This window comes from Alexandromys fortis, unplaced genomic scaffold (assembly GCF_014885135.2).
Source record: "Alexandromys fortis isolate MF-2015 unplaced genomic scaffold, M_Fortis_MF-2015_v1.1 scaffold_13, whole genome shotgun sequence".
In the NCBI taxonomy this organism is placed as follows: domain Eukaryota; kingdom Metazoa; phylum Chordata; class Mammalia; order Rodentia; family Cricetidae; genus Alexandromys; species Alexandromys fortis.
The window spans coordinates 12,711,627-12,728,780 of NW_026067908.1; the positions used below are offsets into that span (position 1 = coordinate 12,711,627).

Here is a 17,154-nt window from a genome sequence, read left to right on the forward strand (position 1 = left end):
TGTTTGTTTGGGTTTTTTGTTTGCTTGCTTGCTTGTTTTTCGAGGCAGGGTTTCTCTGTGTAGCTTTAGAGCCTGTCATGGAACTCGCTTTGTAGCCCAGGCTGGCCTCAAACTCACAGAGATCACCTGTCTCTGTCTCCTGAGTGCTGGGACTAAAGGCGTGCGCCACCACTGCCTGGCATTCATCATTACTGTACTTAAACTGAGAGAAATTGTGGTCAGGGGCATGAAGCAGTTTCAGAAAACAAGGTGGATAACACATATATCAAGCCTTCTTCAGGGAATTCGTTGATTCTGCAACACACGATCAATCGTGGGCCAGCGACACACTGCTGCCCGTGATGAGGGCATACCTCCGGTTTCCTTCCATATGCTCGCACCACCTAGGGTCCTGAGAACATCAACAAGGGTCCTGCTCCGGCTCTAAACTTGTGGCCAGTGACTCATCCCCAGCCAAACAAGCCACTTCGTTCGCTCTCTCAACACAGTAACACAAAACCAAACAAAAGCACACACGCTCCAAAATAAAACTACCGCAGAGCAGACTTTATAGAATTTTAATTGCTATCATTGTAATTAACACGGCTATTAGCAAAGTTAAAGGCAATGAAGACGCAAATAAGATCAGGCTTACAAAAAAAAAAAAAAAAAAAAAAAACCAGAGCACTGAGAAAATCTGCAGGGAGGAGGATGCTGGGCCACACACAGTACTGGTCTGATAAGAGCATGTGTATGACATGAACTCATATCAGAGCAGTACTGACTTCATCACCTTTTCCCACTCTGATTTCTGCAAGCAGCGAGACAGGAAACAGAAAGGGACTGTTTCTAGCATCACTGGAGGCCAGATTTGTATGGAAACTTGAGTGTCTTTGTTCTTGTCCCGAGGCTGCGTGTACTAAGTGAGCTAAGATCTTCCAGAAAATTCAGAGTCCTCACCTTTGGGGTGCTTGTGGCCTTGATGAATGTGTGAGAATCTAAAAGATGCTCTACCAAAAGGCAAACAATTATAACCGCTTCAGCGTTTCCTTTGTGGCATGAAGAATGTGTCCTTTATTTGGTGCCAGACAGAGTCACCAGAACCACCAGGGTCTGTCTGTAGCCAGACAGAGTCACCAGAACCACCAGGGTCTGTCTGTAGCCAGACAGAGTCACCAGAACCACCAAGGTCTGTCTGTAGCCAGACAGAGTCACCAGAACCACCAAGGTCTGTCTGTAGCTTGGGAAGAAGCTGATTTGAATAAAAGATGCGAGTCCGGTTCCATTTCCAGAGCATATCAAATAATCTTAATAGATCACAGAGAGCCAAATGTGAGCTCTTCAGAACTTGGTATGTATACAGGCATTAAAATGTATATTAGAACTATATTAATACAACTCTAGTTCAACACATTTAATTCTTAAATGCTACATATACTTGTCTAATCTCCCATTTGAAAAGTAGAAAAGGTTAGATTATAACATCAGGTTAGCTCTCTTCGAAGCAGGTGATAATGAAGTTGATTCACTGTTGCAATTACTGTCAAATCCCCTTAATTACCAGAGGCTTTATAGCGGCTTCATTACACGTCTGCTATAATGCATTGTGGCCCTAAGGAGAGGTGTCGCAGGAAATTCTGCATAGCATGGATAATTCTAACCCGAGGTTGCAGCTTCCAGCAAAAGCTCCCACACTGAATTTATCTTTTTTTTGACATTTCTTCCTGTTACTCCAGCACTTAAACAGAGGTAACATCACTAAAACATCCACCAAACTTTGAAAGTTAGAATTGATTTCTCCACAGCCATTTAAAACAAAACAGAGAGGGGGAGGGGAAGAGAGAGAAAGACAGGGAGAAAGGATCAATTAGCCATTACTTATTACCCAAAAATCGTTCTATTATTTTAATGATGAGTTCAGACGGTGTCATTCAAGCAGACATCAAATCTATGTACCTAAATCAGACCTGTGCCTCATGTCCCTTCTTCTTGTGGGCATTTTTTTTTTTTAAATAGAAAGGCCAAAATGACAACTGAATCTCTAACAGATAACCTTGAAGAGATTTTCTTTTATTTACTAGTGATTTTACCGGCTGATTTCTGGAGAAAATAACTACTAAAAAATACAAACCTCATTTCAAAGTTTTCCTAGGGCTGCTTGTATTCACTGGGAAAATCTTTACAAACCTTTGCCTGTGCATTGAACAAGTCCAAAACAGACAACGGAATGCCACGCACAGATCCTTTCTTTAAGCAAGGATTAAAGAATCAAGGAATGCACAGCACAGAATAGTTCAGAGTCAGAAGGGGCCGCGGTGGTGATGACACTATCGGCATCTGCGTTGACAGCTAAGGGCCTGGCTTTGTACAGCAATACAGTTATTAAATTTCTCCAGAGACCATGACTCATTAATCAAATATTCATACATCTCTGTAAATACAAGCTGAAACAGAGAATACACTCAGAGCCGGGCATCCCAACACAAGTGCTCTTTCATGTACCACTGACAAAAATCCTGAGAACATGTGGTCATGTTTTGCATTTCTGATGTCCTATGTACGCTTCAATACTTCATTTCCTAAAAACAGAACACAAATGCTCTTACTCATTGCAAGTGTTAGACGGGCACAATTAAAATGACTCCACTATTGCTTCATAACATCTTTTTTTAAACAAGGACAGTGAATTGGTCCCTCTGTTCTTTGTTTACCATCAAACGAGTAATTTTTTCCCAGGCGGATGAAGAAACCCAGGGCCATGCTCCTATTAATACAAGAATTTGTATTAGCATGGAAACAACAAATTGCTACTCAAACTAGGAAGGCTGAAGAACTTAACATATTAGCAGACATGAACTTGCTATATTTTGCAAAGCCCTGGGTCTGTTTTGTGCCACTGGGTGTTTCCCCCACTTTGTACAGTAACAAAAGGTCTTTGCAAGCCACTGTGTCTGGAAAATTGGGGTCTGAGAGGCAGCCAAAGAAGAGAAAGCACAAATGTTTCCTCATAAGGCTGCTAGGACCAGGCTCCTCACCTCAGGGTGGGCAAGATGAGCCATGGAAAAGGGAAGAGAGAAAGGAATATGTAACACAAATGTCCCCCTTAGCACATAATTTGCTTTCTCAAAAGAGGGACTGGATTCTCAGTGTTCCCTAAACAGAAGCAATTCCGTCAAGTGCCCCTCACCCCCTCCATCCATGCCCTTCACACTGCCTGCCTCTTTAACCCAGAATTCGTCCTGAGCTCACATCCTCCACCCCATCCTCTCTTTGCCCTGTCTGGCCCCGCCCTCCTCCACTACCTGTATGCCACTTTCTCTAGATTTCCCTCTGTCCTTCAGAACATCTAACTCTCAGTACGGTGCAGGAACACCTAGAATCAGCTGTGGAATCTGGAGTGGGTTAAATCCCAGATCTGCACATAACCAAGCATTTGACCCTCAACTTTTTATTTATTTATTTATTTATTTGGTCTGTAAAAATGGAAGATGATGGAAGAGCTCCGCCTCCCAGGGGCTTTGTGATGAAGGAACTCTGTGTGTGTTTTATAACATGTGGTACGCGGCAGTCACTGCCATGCACACCATCACGGCGGTCCCTCACACTCTACCTCTTCACGCTGACTCCAGTTTTCTTTTGTCTGAGGATACTAACTCTCTCTCTCTCATGCATCCAACGGGCTCCTCTTGTGTTTGCATTCCTCTGGTGAGCACAGTTTTCACGTCCATTTCCAGATACTGGCTCCACTGTATCTGTGCCCTTTCCCATGGAGCTCATGCCATCTGGATCGTGTACCACAACCCCCAGCTCTAGACTCCAGTCTGAATTCTGCTCTTCCTCTCATTTTCAATGGCTTCTACTTCTCAAAACTCCCTTATGTTAAATCCTTTGCGAGTGTGGTGAAACCTATGGGATGACCCCAGGAAACATTTAAGTTCAAATGAAAAATAAATGAATGATTAAGAGGAAGTTACTGAAAATTTTTGAAATGTGATGTATAGTAAAATATCTGCTTCTTTATCAACACATTAATAAGTCCAAGCAGCAAACCCTATCTGAATTTCAAAGATCTGTAATTATTTCATGACATCTGTATTAACTATGATATGAAAGCATCTGGTTCCTGTTGGCTATTGGCCGCACATTGGGCTCCATTTTGTCAGGGTCCAGCCTCAACAAAAATACCTTTCTCCAGAGCAGAGGTGTTGAAATTTAGAAATATAGTAAAGAATATGAAGACACAAATGAAAATAATAAAACAGAGAAATACATAGGATAGTATTGGGAGGGAATTTTTCAGTGGGTACTAAAAATTTGCCCACGTTTAACTTCCAACTGCTTGAAATGCCCCTGACCCCAAAAGGTAGGAGTAAGACAAAAGACATGATACAAGGAAATGAACATAGCAATTGAAAGTCACAGGCTATGTTCATAGTTAAACATTCTATTACTAGGACAAAACAAGTCACACTTACACCCTAGACCAAAGCATTCTGTAGGCAAACCACTAAACATCTGACTGTTTTTGGACACAGAACTCATTGCCAGTGAGGTATTCAGTCTGCTGTTGAAATGTTGAGAGGACCTGAGAACTGAAACCTCGATTTTCCCCTCAGGGGAAAGACTCTTTTCAAAGAGTGACTAAAGCCCCTCTTCAGATAGGAGAGGATAGCCTAAGGGTTTTCTCTGCTGCTCAGAGCCTGGGACAGTTGCTTAAACAGCAGCATTGCATTTGGACTCTCACTCATTACAAAATCTTTCCTTGTCTTTTGGTTAGAATGGATTTAAGATAATCATGATTTGCTAAGTCGTGTTTATGGTATTGACTCGTTAAATCATGTTATGGTATTGACCTGTTAATGCTTTGGTTCACTATAAAATGTTAACGATTAGAAAATGATAAGAACTTGTCCAAGAAAAGTTTGACACTAGCAAGGAATTCCTGAGTTTTACACGTGATTTTGATACAGCTGAATGCTCTAGACCAATTCAAGAGTGAGCATTCCCAACCCTGGTGATCCTCCACTCCTTTAATAAGGAGATATATTAGCCACTGAAGTATACACAGCACAAAGTATTATCTGCTTGCTTACCACTAGCTAATTGCTGATGAACTCTCTTGACAGAAACTTGGCTCAGAAAGTCGAGTACTTTCTCCTTTAACCCTTTGCTTAAGGTTGGCAATCAAGGACAGGTTTTGATCCTTTTCCCCCCAGGCACCTAAGGCCAGGACTTTCGCTGTTAGAATGCGTGTTCTGAAGATGAGTAGATCTGGGAAATGGAAAAGTGTTCAACCCAAGGCAGATGCGATCATCTGTCTTGTTGCAGAAGCACAGGTTTTATTTTTTTTAATATTTATTTATTTATTATGTATACAACACTCTGTCTGTGTGCATGTCTGCAGGCCAGAAGAGGGCACCAGACCTCCCTACAGCTGTGAGCCACCATGTGGTTGCCAGGAATTGAACTCAGGACCTATGGAAGAGCAGGCAATGCTCTTAACCACTGAGCCATCTCTCCAGCCCCAGCACAGGTTTTATTAAAAATAATTTTTAAAAAAAGTGGGGGAGGAATTGTGGAGACCCCAAAAGGCCAAAGTTCAGAGAGCTGGAATTTGTTTCTAGTTCCTTCAAGGTTATTATGCTTCTACCTCAAAACACAGGTCCCGTCTAGTTGTAAATCAGAGTTCTGCTCTCTCAAGGTTATTGTCAACAGGTGTGGCTAATTGCCAGGACCTTGTGCTCCAGGAATAGAAAAGTTGATCTGTTCCTACCTAAAACAAAAGTCTAAAGATCCAACTAAACGATGAAGATACAAGGATCAAGAATTGTCAAGGCAGCTGGGTGTGGTGGGGAATCCCTATAATCACTGCACACAACTAAAGCAGAGACAGCATATATTCCCTTAGCGTGTTCTAGACCATCGTAAGTTACATAGTGAGACAAGAGACAGACAGGGCAGAGGAGAAGAAGAAAGAGAGACCACAGGGAGAGGAAGAGATTCAAACAATAGAGGAAGCAAGAAAGAACATGGCAATCCTGAAAGAGAATGAAGCTAGAGAACTGACTTTCCCCTCCCAAATTTTCTAGCAAAGTTACAGCAATGAACAGAGAATGGGCTTGAGAATACAGAACCAGAGGTACAGATCAGTGATGCCGTGTGTGGTTAGCACAGTCAAGGCCCTGGGTTCAAAGCCTCCTCCGACCCTAACCCCTCCCCTACTCCCATCATCCTCCGGAACTCAGCTGAGGGTCAAGAACCAAATCCTGACATTCATGATCAGCTAATTTTCAGCAGGACTGCAAACGCCACACAACAGGACAAGAAGCAGTCTTTTCAACACTGGTGCTCAGACAGCTGGATAGCCGCAGGCACCAGGACGAAACCAGATTATCTATTTCACAGCATAGACAGAAATCAACTCGAAATGAATAAAATATAAGAACTAAAATTACAAAACTCTTAGAAAGAAGTATAGGATCCATTCTTTTATCATACATCAAGCAATGGCTTCTTAAATATGACACCAAGAGCACAAACCAGAGGGGAAGACAGAAAACAGAAATTTGACTCGGGTTAAAATTAGAACCACTTTGTGCTCTTCCTCCACCAAACCCTCCCTCCATTTGGTCCTTTGACACAGGACCAGAAACAATGGGGCCAACTGTCTATGAACAGGAAGCTTCATCACAAAAGTAAGACAATCCACAGATGGGGGAAATGCCAAGAAATCATATGACTGACAAATACCTTAGATCCAGAACATGGAAAGAGTGCTTACAACTCAATAATATAAAGACAAATGTCCCAGCTTCTGGAGTGCCTTAGGTAGGGTTTCTATCACTGTGATGAGACACCATGACCAAAAAGCAGACTAGGGAGGAAAGGGTTTGTTTATTCAGCTCACACTTCCACACTGCTGTTCATCACCCAAGAAGTCAGGACAGGAACTCAAGCGGGGCAGGATCCTGGAGTCAGGCACTGATGCAGAAGCCATGGAGGGAAACTGCTTACTGGTTTGTTCATCATGGCTTGCTCAGCCTGTTGTTATAGAACCCAGAGCCACCAGCCCAGGGATGATACCACCCACCATGGGCTGGGCTCTCTCTCACTGACCACTATTTGAGAAACTGTCTTACAGTTGGATCTCATGGAGGCTTTTCCTCAACTGAGGTTCCTTCTTCTCTGATGACTCTAACTTGTGTCAAGTTGACATACAAAACCAGCCAGTACAGTGGAGGATGAAAGCTGAAAAGCATATGGCAAAAAGCCCAATGCTGTCACTAGCTGGGAAAATCACTGTGAGCAAGGAAGAGCAAAAGCTGGAAGCACCCCTCCCTCAGCACTGCTATAGAACTATAAAAAGGTGTAGCCACCTTGGACAACAGTCTGGTAGTTCTTCAAATAGTTAAACAGAAAGTTTCCCTCATAACTAGCAATTTCAACTCCTAAGCACATAACCAGGAGAATCAAAAATACACACCCATATAAAATCAAGGACATGGCTGGCAACAGCACCTTTTTTCATAGAGGCCGACACATATAAATAATACAAATGCCCATCAATTTATGAACAAATGAAATGTGGTTTCTCAATCTACTAGAATATTATTCAATCATAAAAAGAGTGAAGTACACAGTCATGTAAAAAAAAGTCATGCAAGGCCCAGTGGTGGTGGCGCACATCTTTAATCCCAACACTTGGGAGGCAGAGGCAGGTGGATCTCCAAGAGTTTTAAGGCCAGCCTGGTCTACAGAGAGAGTTCCAGGTCAGCTAGGGATGTTACACAGAGAAACCCTGTCCTGAAAAACATAAGCAAACAAAATGCCTTTAAAAAGAGGTCATGATAAATAAAGAAATCAGAAGCAAAGCCCAGAAGAGGCGAATCATACAAAGTAAATCAAGGGCTGGAAGTGAAAAGCAAAGGCACAGAGACCAGAGTATGGTTAGCAAGCACAGAGTGCCTTGTCAGGATAATGAACACGCACTGGCATGTCACAATGCTAATCCTAACACAGCTCTATGACGACTGATGAGCAGATGGCTCAGTGGCCACCAGGCTGACTTCCTGAGTTTGAGCCCTAGAACTCACAAGATGGAAGGGAAGAACTAACTCTTTCAAGTTGTCCTCTGACTTCCATACGTGCACAGTGGTACTCACATGATCACAAATACAGGTAGACGCGTGCATGTGTGCGTGCACGCACGTGTGCACTTGCACACACACACAAACATAACAAAAAACTTTAAACCACAGAACTGTACACTTATAAAAAGGATGAGTGTCAAAACACGCATCTCAACAATGCTGTAGTTTAAAGCAGGCACGGTGTCTCATGCCTTTAATTCCGGCACATAGGAGGCAGAGACAGGCAGATCTGCGAGCCTTGTAGGCTGACCTACCCTACACAGCCAGTTCCAAGTCAGTCAGGGCTACATAGTGAGAACCTGCCTTAGAAGCAAGAGACAGGGGTGGGTGGCGGCGGCTGCTGTTTAAAAAAGAAACCCAACGGTGAGCCGTGAGGTGTATTTCACGTCATTGTGATCACCTCTGGTTGGGTAAGTGGCCCCATAGGCCAAGGGTGAATTAAAGGCTAGGCCCCAGCCGCCACTGGGAGATAGCGGAAGCTTCAGGAGGTGAGGTCTAGTGGAGAGAAATTGCCCTTGAAGGGGATATTGTGACCTGTCCCTCCCTCCTCTCTGCTCCCACTGTGCTGACATGCTTACACAGGTCAACTGACCACGGATAGAAACCTCACAAACTATGAGCTAAAATAGGCCTTCCCATTTTTTAAGTGAATTATACAGGTATCTTGCTGCAGCAATAAATTACTAACTCAAATGACTACAATACATAGACTTGTCTGGGGCTTAGATGCACAAGAGATACATAGTCCTGCACCCCTCGATTACCTTAAATAACAGACTACACCATTCTGGGATTTTACTACCAGTGATTTTGTAACTATGTCATGAAGGCAGAAAAATAAAAGTGATAAAAACTACTGGTAAGAAGTGCAGGTCTCATAAATTTAATTAATATATAGACAGAAATAATCAGCCTCTGGGAAATCCTCAGGGAAATGTCTATCTATTCTAAGGTGGACAAGTATACGTTCTATTGTACAAAAGAATAAGAAAATGAGTTACAGCTATAGCAAGATCATGTCAAGCCTATATGGTTAAAAATAATTTGAGCTTTAAATATTTTTAAATATTTTAAATTCCCTTTTATAATATTTTAAATCTTCTTAAACTATTATTTTAAAACATGTATTATTCAGTCCCTTCAGATTCAACTGGGTAAAGTCTTTATAGGAACAAGTTATAAGCGAAAATAGGAGTGTCTCTTGGTGTAGACTTGGGCAAGTAGTCATAAGGGTTATAACTAAAAAGCCATCCCAGGCCATAGGTCACAGGTCACAAGAATGAACACCACATAAGCTAGAGGCTAAGATAACACTGCTTCATAAATAAAAACATAAAATGCTGAATTGTGGTGGCCCTCTTCACCAAGAAGAAACAGATTAATCAAATAAAAATCCAAATTCAATCAACTGAACATGTTTCAAGGGCTCTTATAGACATGACCTACAGAAAGGTGAAAGCAACATTTTAAGGCAGCAAGGGGTGGGTATATTTTTTCTTGGATATCTATTAAATACAGTATATAATTAAATGTACATATGTAGCATCTTCACACTAAAACCCATTCTAATTACGTCTGAGAGCAGGATTTCCTAACCAGACCTAATCTCCATGTATTCATTTGCTGTATTTTAAAGCAAGCAAGCTGATGGGAACATCACCAAATGGAAAGCTGTATGTAAACACACTGCACAAGTCGGGGAGTGGGGAGTGGGGATCCTCTACCTAGTGCCTCTGGAGCTGCCCAATGTGGCTTTGGGGAGAAGAGATATGCTTTTACTGTAAGGAAAAACAAGAATCCCTTATTTCCAGGAAACTGTTTTTCTCATGTATTCTTTGTTGGGAAAGAGGGTGTGGGATTATGGGGGACCACCTACACTCATGCTATATGGGGGATGCTTACACCCATGCGGTGTGGGGGACTGCCTACACCTATGCGGTATGGGGGATGCCTACACCCATGAGGTATGGGGGGACACTTACACCCACGTGGTACGGGGGATGCCTATACCCATGCAGTATGGGAGAATGCCTATACCCATGTGGTATGGGTGATGTTTACATCCACGTGGTATGGGGGATGCCTACACCCATGTAGTATGGAGGATGCTGACACCCATGCGGTATGAGGGATTGCCTACACCCATGAAGTATGTGAGACTGCCTATACCCATGAAGTATGGGGATTGCCTACATCCATGTGGTATGGGGAATGCTTACACCCACGCGGTATGGGGGATGCCTACACACCTGTGTACTCATGTGCAAAGGCCACAGGAGGACCTTAGGTGGTGTTCTCTATCACTCTCAGCCATATTCTCTTGAGACTGGGTCTCTCACTAAACCTGGAACTTGCCATCTTGGCAAGACAGCAAGTCCCAACTATCCCATCTCCGCCTCCAGCAGTGCAAGGGTTACAGAAGTAGACAGAACACACTCTTTTCACAGGTTCTGGGGTACAAACTCTGGTCCCCATGACTGTACAACAAGCACTCTTGCCCACTGAGCCAGCTCCCCGCATCTTCTATCATGACATCTTGATGTCTAGTGTCTCTCACCAATACTTTAAACGTAGTTTCTTCTTCTCGTGTCTGCTTCAATAATAACACACTTAGTGATTTTATTTTTATAAATTGTTTCTTCGTTATTTACCTGCCCTTCCTCTTGTTTCCTGATTTTGGAAAATCCTTTATGGCTGTTTCTTTTTCCTTTAATGCTTGTACCCGAACATATAGGCAAAAACACTTATATGTCAAATACAGCTTTTGAAGGTGATCTCTAACAAACGGGAAAGCTGGGCTGCCACGTGCTGACCGGAACACTGCGCTTTCCGGCACAGACGGATAGAGGATAACTAGAGATCACCAAAAAGGAGGTTTCTGACCCCAAATTGGATGGATTACACAGGGAAATCATTTTGTTGCTGTTTTAATGTCAGCTTCTCTGGGGTTAGAATTGGCATATAAAGTTGTGTTTGCCGCAGACAGCGTCAACTTCTAAGGTTGACAGATCCCAGAATGATCTGGGTTAGTAAATTTCTAAGATTATCTCCTCATTAATACAGGTTAATGGGGTTGGTTTGATGTAATACCAGAAAAATGAATACCTTTGGGAAATTTTTGGAAATATCCACACTATAAAGGATCTTTTCATTTATTCATCCATTTATTCAGTAAAGAATGACTTTTAAACTTGCCTGCTGGTGGCAAAAAAAAAAATCAATTTACAACATCAAGCCTTATAAAGAAGACAAAGGACCTGTGTTTAAAAGTTCTATCAAAACTTGTACAAAGCCATTTCTGAAACGTTCCTGGTAAGGTCTGGTATCTTTAATAAGAGACTCCCCTCCACCAGGCCTCTAAAGAGCGCTCATCTTAGAACCTGCCTTCAGAGGGAGCACTCGGAAGCATCCCTGACCTTGCTTCTGGGCTTTGGGGCTGGAAGGGAGCACTCTGAAGCATCCCTGATCCTGCTTCGGCTCACAGAACTTAAAGTCTGTGTTCAAAGCAAAAATACTTCTATCCTGACCTAATGGTAGAGTCCAGCTGCTGCTTCCCTAGTGAGAGAGTAACCTAGCCTCAGCTGGTCCTCAGATGAAGGTGCCTCGGTAAATAACCAAGATAAACCCATCACTCTTAACTTCCGCCCATACATTCATTCACCCCTACACATTACTAAATATGTTCTAGATGCATATTATTATGCTAAAAGTTCCTGATTCTAGATGGTTATTGCCAGTCAGGTAGATTTGCAGAGAGTACACACTATTCCGAAGCAGCACTTTAGATAGACTTAAAGAGTTGCTACCTCCTCCCTTCTCACCACTGTCCAGGTAGAATGTTGTCTCGCTCCAAGATTCTCCTTTAATATTATCTTTTGAAGAGTTAGGGAAGTACAGAGGTTCTTCTGCAACTCACACTTTTATAGAGTTCTTACACAGGAACACTTAGAGTCAGTACTGATCCACAGGACGGTCTAAGGGCGCACATGAGCTGCATCCAATCCTACGGTGTCTGAGACGCAGGCAATACGCAGCACATAAAACCTGGCATATTCTTGGCTTCTCATTCTTATACTGCCTTGACATTCTAGGAAAATTAGTATTGAACTTAATTTGTCTAGATTTATCTAGGGCAAAGGGAAAATTTAGATTTTAGACTGCTTCAATTCAATAAACCATTCTCAATGGGAAATGTCAAACCTGTTTTTAGTCTTCAGGCTTACTGAAGCTGTGTCCCACCCTCTTTTTGGCTTTTCATGCAACTGTAAACACAGGGGTTCTCTGGTAAAGACGAACAATGGCTACAGGATACAAACTGTTACATCGTTATAGGTCACCATTCCAGGAGGAAACACAGAGGCTTCATAAAACAGTTAAAGCTCTGCTTCCCTAACATCATCTCCATTCATCAGAAACAAAGAGAATTCATCTGAGATAATGATTTTTTTCAATAAGAGAATTAAAATAATCCAAACATTAAAACCAAAACAAAAGCATTTATGTTCTCACATGTTTATTAAAGTACTTATTTTATAATCCTGGCATATTTTTATATCACAAATTTGTCTTTAAGTAAACTCTCAACACATTTAAGGCAGATTTAACCTGCAAACAGTCTTAACCTCTAAACACCATGGCAACACTTTAAACAAACAGCAAAATCAAAAACATCCATATCTTTCTTGCTATTCATCTTTAGACTTAAAAATTGGGTAATACATTAGATTTCCACAAAAGTTCACTTTTTTTTAACCACTTTTAAAAAAAATTTCCGCCTCCTCCCAGCCTCCCATTTCCCTCCCTCCTCCCAGTCCTCTCCCCCTCCCCCCACTCCTCTCTCCCTCCCTCTCCAGTCTGAAGAGCAGTCAGGGTTCCCTGCCCTGTGGAAAGTCCAAGGTCCTCCCCCCTCCATCCAGGTCTAGGAAGGTGAGCATCCAAACCGGCTAGGCTCCCACAAAGCCAGAACATGAAGTAGGATCAAAACCCAGTGCCACTGTGTACCCAAGAGATGCCCTATCATACTACAAAAGTTCACTTTTAAGATAGGAAACAATTTCCTTTATCTAATTAAAATAAATATAGATACTACTAAAAACTTAACTTTTAAATACATGGGGAAAATCTACACTTTAGGACAGCTCAGAGGTAGAACATCTGCCTAGCATGTACAAGGCCCTGGGCTCGGTCCCCAGGATTGGGAAAAAAAAAAGCAAAGAAAGAAAAGAAAAGACAATGCTTTCTATTCATCCTTCACTGCTCTGCACAAGCATAAGGAGTAGCTACTAGAAAACCATGTGGTTAAGTATTGCCATAAACTCCTGCTTACATGATTTGACGTGTCCATTTAGTTATCCAGATACCCAAATCCAAAGCATCCTCTGGTTCCGTTAACAGCAGGAGCCTGGGTATTGAAGATCCAGTCTCTGGTCTCTTGTCATTAACACCAAGCAAGGCTTTGAAAATTAGTTTGGCGATCCCAATCTTTGAGGGAACCTGTATCACAAAACCTCCAAGGGACCAGTGGGCACAGGCAGAAGATGCTGGGAATCAAGGCTTATGGTTAAGGTAGTGTTTCGTCAGCATGTCTTTGGAATGCAACCGGAACCACTGTTATTTATCACTCAGAAGCAAGGGCCATCAAGTCATTTCCTTCAGAAAAATCCTTTCACGTTTGGGTGTTGTCAAATGTGCACTGTTAGAAGGACGGCGCACAGTTAGGACTGGACGGCAGAGGATCTCATGCCTGCTTGTTACTCTCCGTGGCCCTCCTGTGGTCAAGCGCTTCTCGGAAACACGAATGCACTCGTCTTTAAAGCAAGACAAACTCTTCTGTGCTAAATCTTTTGAATTTTTTCTTTTCGTCCTCCGAGAACAGGTCTTCTTCACTGGCTGCAGTGGATGTAAAATCAAAGTCTCTGGAATGGCCGTTCACAAAAGTAAACAATGGGTATTTCTCCTTAGAGGAAATTTTCAACATCTGCAAGAGACAGCACAAGGAATCACACACTGGAGGCAACTGCGCATAGTAGGGCCACACGACAAAACTAAACATTTCGGCCCCGGCTTTGTCTTGTACATGTCTCTCCCTTACACTCACCCAGTGCTGTTGTTTTAACCGTCCTGCCTACAGGGTTAAAGAGGATCAGTTTACCCATAAAAATACAAGCTAGATCGCCATCGCCGGGTTCTCCCACCCCAAGGTCTCCCACAGCCTTCTAGTCCTATTATTTTGTAGTCCTGCTGAAGAACTAGCTCGAATGTATCTTCTTTTAGCTAGCAGGCAGAACGTGACAAAACTGCGGTGAACTGTTGTGAAAGACGGTTTGCTGAGGTAACGCACACAAAAACAATGCGACGCCAAGTCAGATGGCGCGGTACGGGCTCAGTTCTGCAACTACCTCAAGGTGGCCTTAAAAATCACTCACCCTCATCATCTATGAGACAGCCTAAGCCAGTCAACTTCCCTAGGAGAGAACTGTTTTTAAAGGACTGAAAGCAAGAACATAAAGCTCTTTCAAAACCTCAGTTTGAGGGCCAGTGAGATGGCTCAGTGGGTAAAAGATGCTTGCCACCAAGCCTGACAACCCGAGCTCAGTCAATGGCCAGCACCCACAGGGTGGAGAGAATTAATTCCCACAGGTGTCCTCTGACTTCTACTTGTAAAAAATGGCACACACATTTTAAAAATGTAATAAAAAATTAAAAAATAGGTTTGGTCTTTTCAAAGATTCCTATACCAACAATTGTGACTGAAATGTTTCTGCTTTGATGCAGTCAACATGGAACAATGACCTCTTGTACAGCAATAACACAGTGCCTCCTTACCAAAAAAAAAAAAAAAAAGCAGCCCCTACAATCTTGTGGGAAACGTGCAAGTATTACAAAACAAATGTTTATATGTTGCAGAGTCAAGTATACTTTGAACAATTTTAAATCTTCTGTTAAACAAATTCTAGTAACATGTAAATAATGTTCATAAAAATGAATAGAAAACTTTCTCTGAAGAATATTTGAACAGAAAATTTTCTTTCTCTTTTTTCGCTCTTGAGATAAGATGGCCCAGACTGGCCTCAACCTCATAACGGCCCTGTCTCCAGAATACTGGGATTACAGGCATGTACCAGCAGGCCCAGAAGAAACCAAGTTTTGTTGCCAATAAATGCCATTAAAATTCTGAAAAGTTCAAGTTACACAGCAAAGGCTGAGAGAATACCAACTGTACATAGACACATCACCAGTCGTCAGTTAAATATGGTTTGTTATTACCTGTAGATTTCTCTCTCTCTCTCTCTCTCTCTCTCTCTCTCTCTCTCTCTCTCTCTCTCTCTCACACACACACACACACACACACACACACACACACATTTGTAAGCTCTCTCGAAACATGGCTTAAATAGGGAGCTCTGGCAAAAGAGACAATGTAAAAAACATTTCAATGAGCCATTTAGCATAAAACACATTTTTTGTTGCATGGAAACAAACCCTGTTAAAACAGCCAAGTACTAAAACAGAGGTGATGACAGCAGATCCTGTAATTCATAGCAGGCTTCTAATTTATACTTTGCTCTAGTTTATTTGATCTGCATCCTACAAAAAATGAGGAGAAGGACAAAAATATGGAAAATGAAGAACAAGAGGCGGAAAGGATTGGCATCTGAGGACTCATCCTCCACCAGCCAACAGCTGGGAAACACGCCAGACCCTGCCTGTCACTTTATATCCATTCCATGTCACTTGTGAAGTCCGGTATCTGATGGGCAAGCGTCCATATTACATTGTTCTCAGATCAACACGGCACGGCTAACCTGAGAATCGTCACCTTTCCTTCCAAGATCAGAAAGGAGACTTTTGGGTTTGTTGGCTATGGCCAAGATGCTCATCGATCATCAGATTTAAATCTGCACCGCAGGGAAAATGTCAGAAAGAAAACTTTTACCCTTTATAAAGTGCGTTTACCCTCCTGCAATCTAAGCCTCCTACACAAAAACGTGTCGGTTCCAGCTCTGAGAACTACCAATGGTCCAATCTCTCTGAGTTTATCTACAGTAAGACGAAAGGCTCTCAAATGAGAAATATATTAAAGGTTCATCCAGGGAGCTGGGGAAACAGCTCAGGGCTAAGAACATTGACTGCTTTCCCAGAGGACCAGGATCCAATTCCTAGCACCCACATGGTAGCTCATGACCATCTCAAACTCCAGGTCCAGGAGATCTGATGCCTTCTTTCTGCTCTCCGTGAACACACATGTGGGAAACACCCATACATAAAATTAAAAATAAAGGTTTATCCAAGTTAGTTAAAATGCAGTGTCCACATAAACCATTCAGCAGAGGGCTGGAGAGGGGACTCAGCAGTTAGGAGCACTGGCTGCTCTTGAGAGGACGGAGATCAGACTCAGCGCCCACGTGGCATCTTCAACTGCCTATATAACTCAGCTGTCACAGGATCCAAGACCCTTTCACCTCCATAGGTACCAGGAACACATGTAGTACACATACATTCCTGCAGGCGAACATTCGTATACATAAGATAAATACACTTATGTAAACCCTGCATCTATATGTCTACAGCAGTTCTCTTCGTATTGTCAAAACTTGAAGGTAATCACGATGCTGTTGTTGGTTTTTTAATGAGAGAACAAATAAATTGTGGTAATCCAAAAAACGGAATGCCAATCTGTGCTGGAAAGAAGTAAGCTTTCAAAACACATGTGAAAACTTCAAGTGCATATCACCACGCGGAGGTGGTCAGTCCGAGGAGACTACGTACTGCATGGCCTCAGCTGGAGGACATTTTGGAAAAGGCAAATGATGGGCACAGAAAAAAGCTCGGTGTCTAGGAGGACAGAGGCTGATCAGGCAGAGCAGAGAGGGTTCTGACAGTTAAGCTATTGTTTATGATATTATAATGACATGTGTCTCAATATGTCTGTCAAAAGCCACAGAATATACAGCGCACAGTGTAAATCTTAAGACTCTGGATTTGGGACAATAGCAACATGTCAGTCTGAGTGTCTTGGCTGTAA

The 17,154-nt window shown here is 42.4% G+C and overlaps 1 protein-coding gene across 2 annotated transcripts in view; it reads right to left on the reverse strand.

The window, feature by feature from the left end:
* Positions 1-12,625: 12,625 nt before the first annotated feature.
* Atg4c (autophagy related 4C cysteine peptidase) overlaps positions 12,626-17,154 on the reverse strand; it is a 68,118-nt gene continuing 63,589 nt past the window's right edge. For both annotated transcript variants that reach the window (XM_050136283.1, XM_050136282.1), the window contains exon 11: positions 12,626-14,106. In XM_050136283.1, coding sequence (XP_049992240.1) covers positions 13,939-14,106 — 168 coding nt within the window. In that variant the 3' untranslated portion in view covers positions 12,626-13,938. The remainder of the gene's footprint in view (positions 14,107-17,154) is intronic.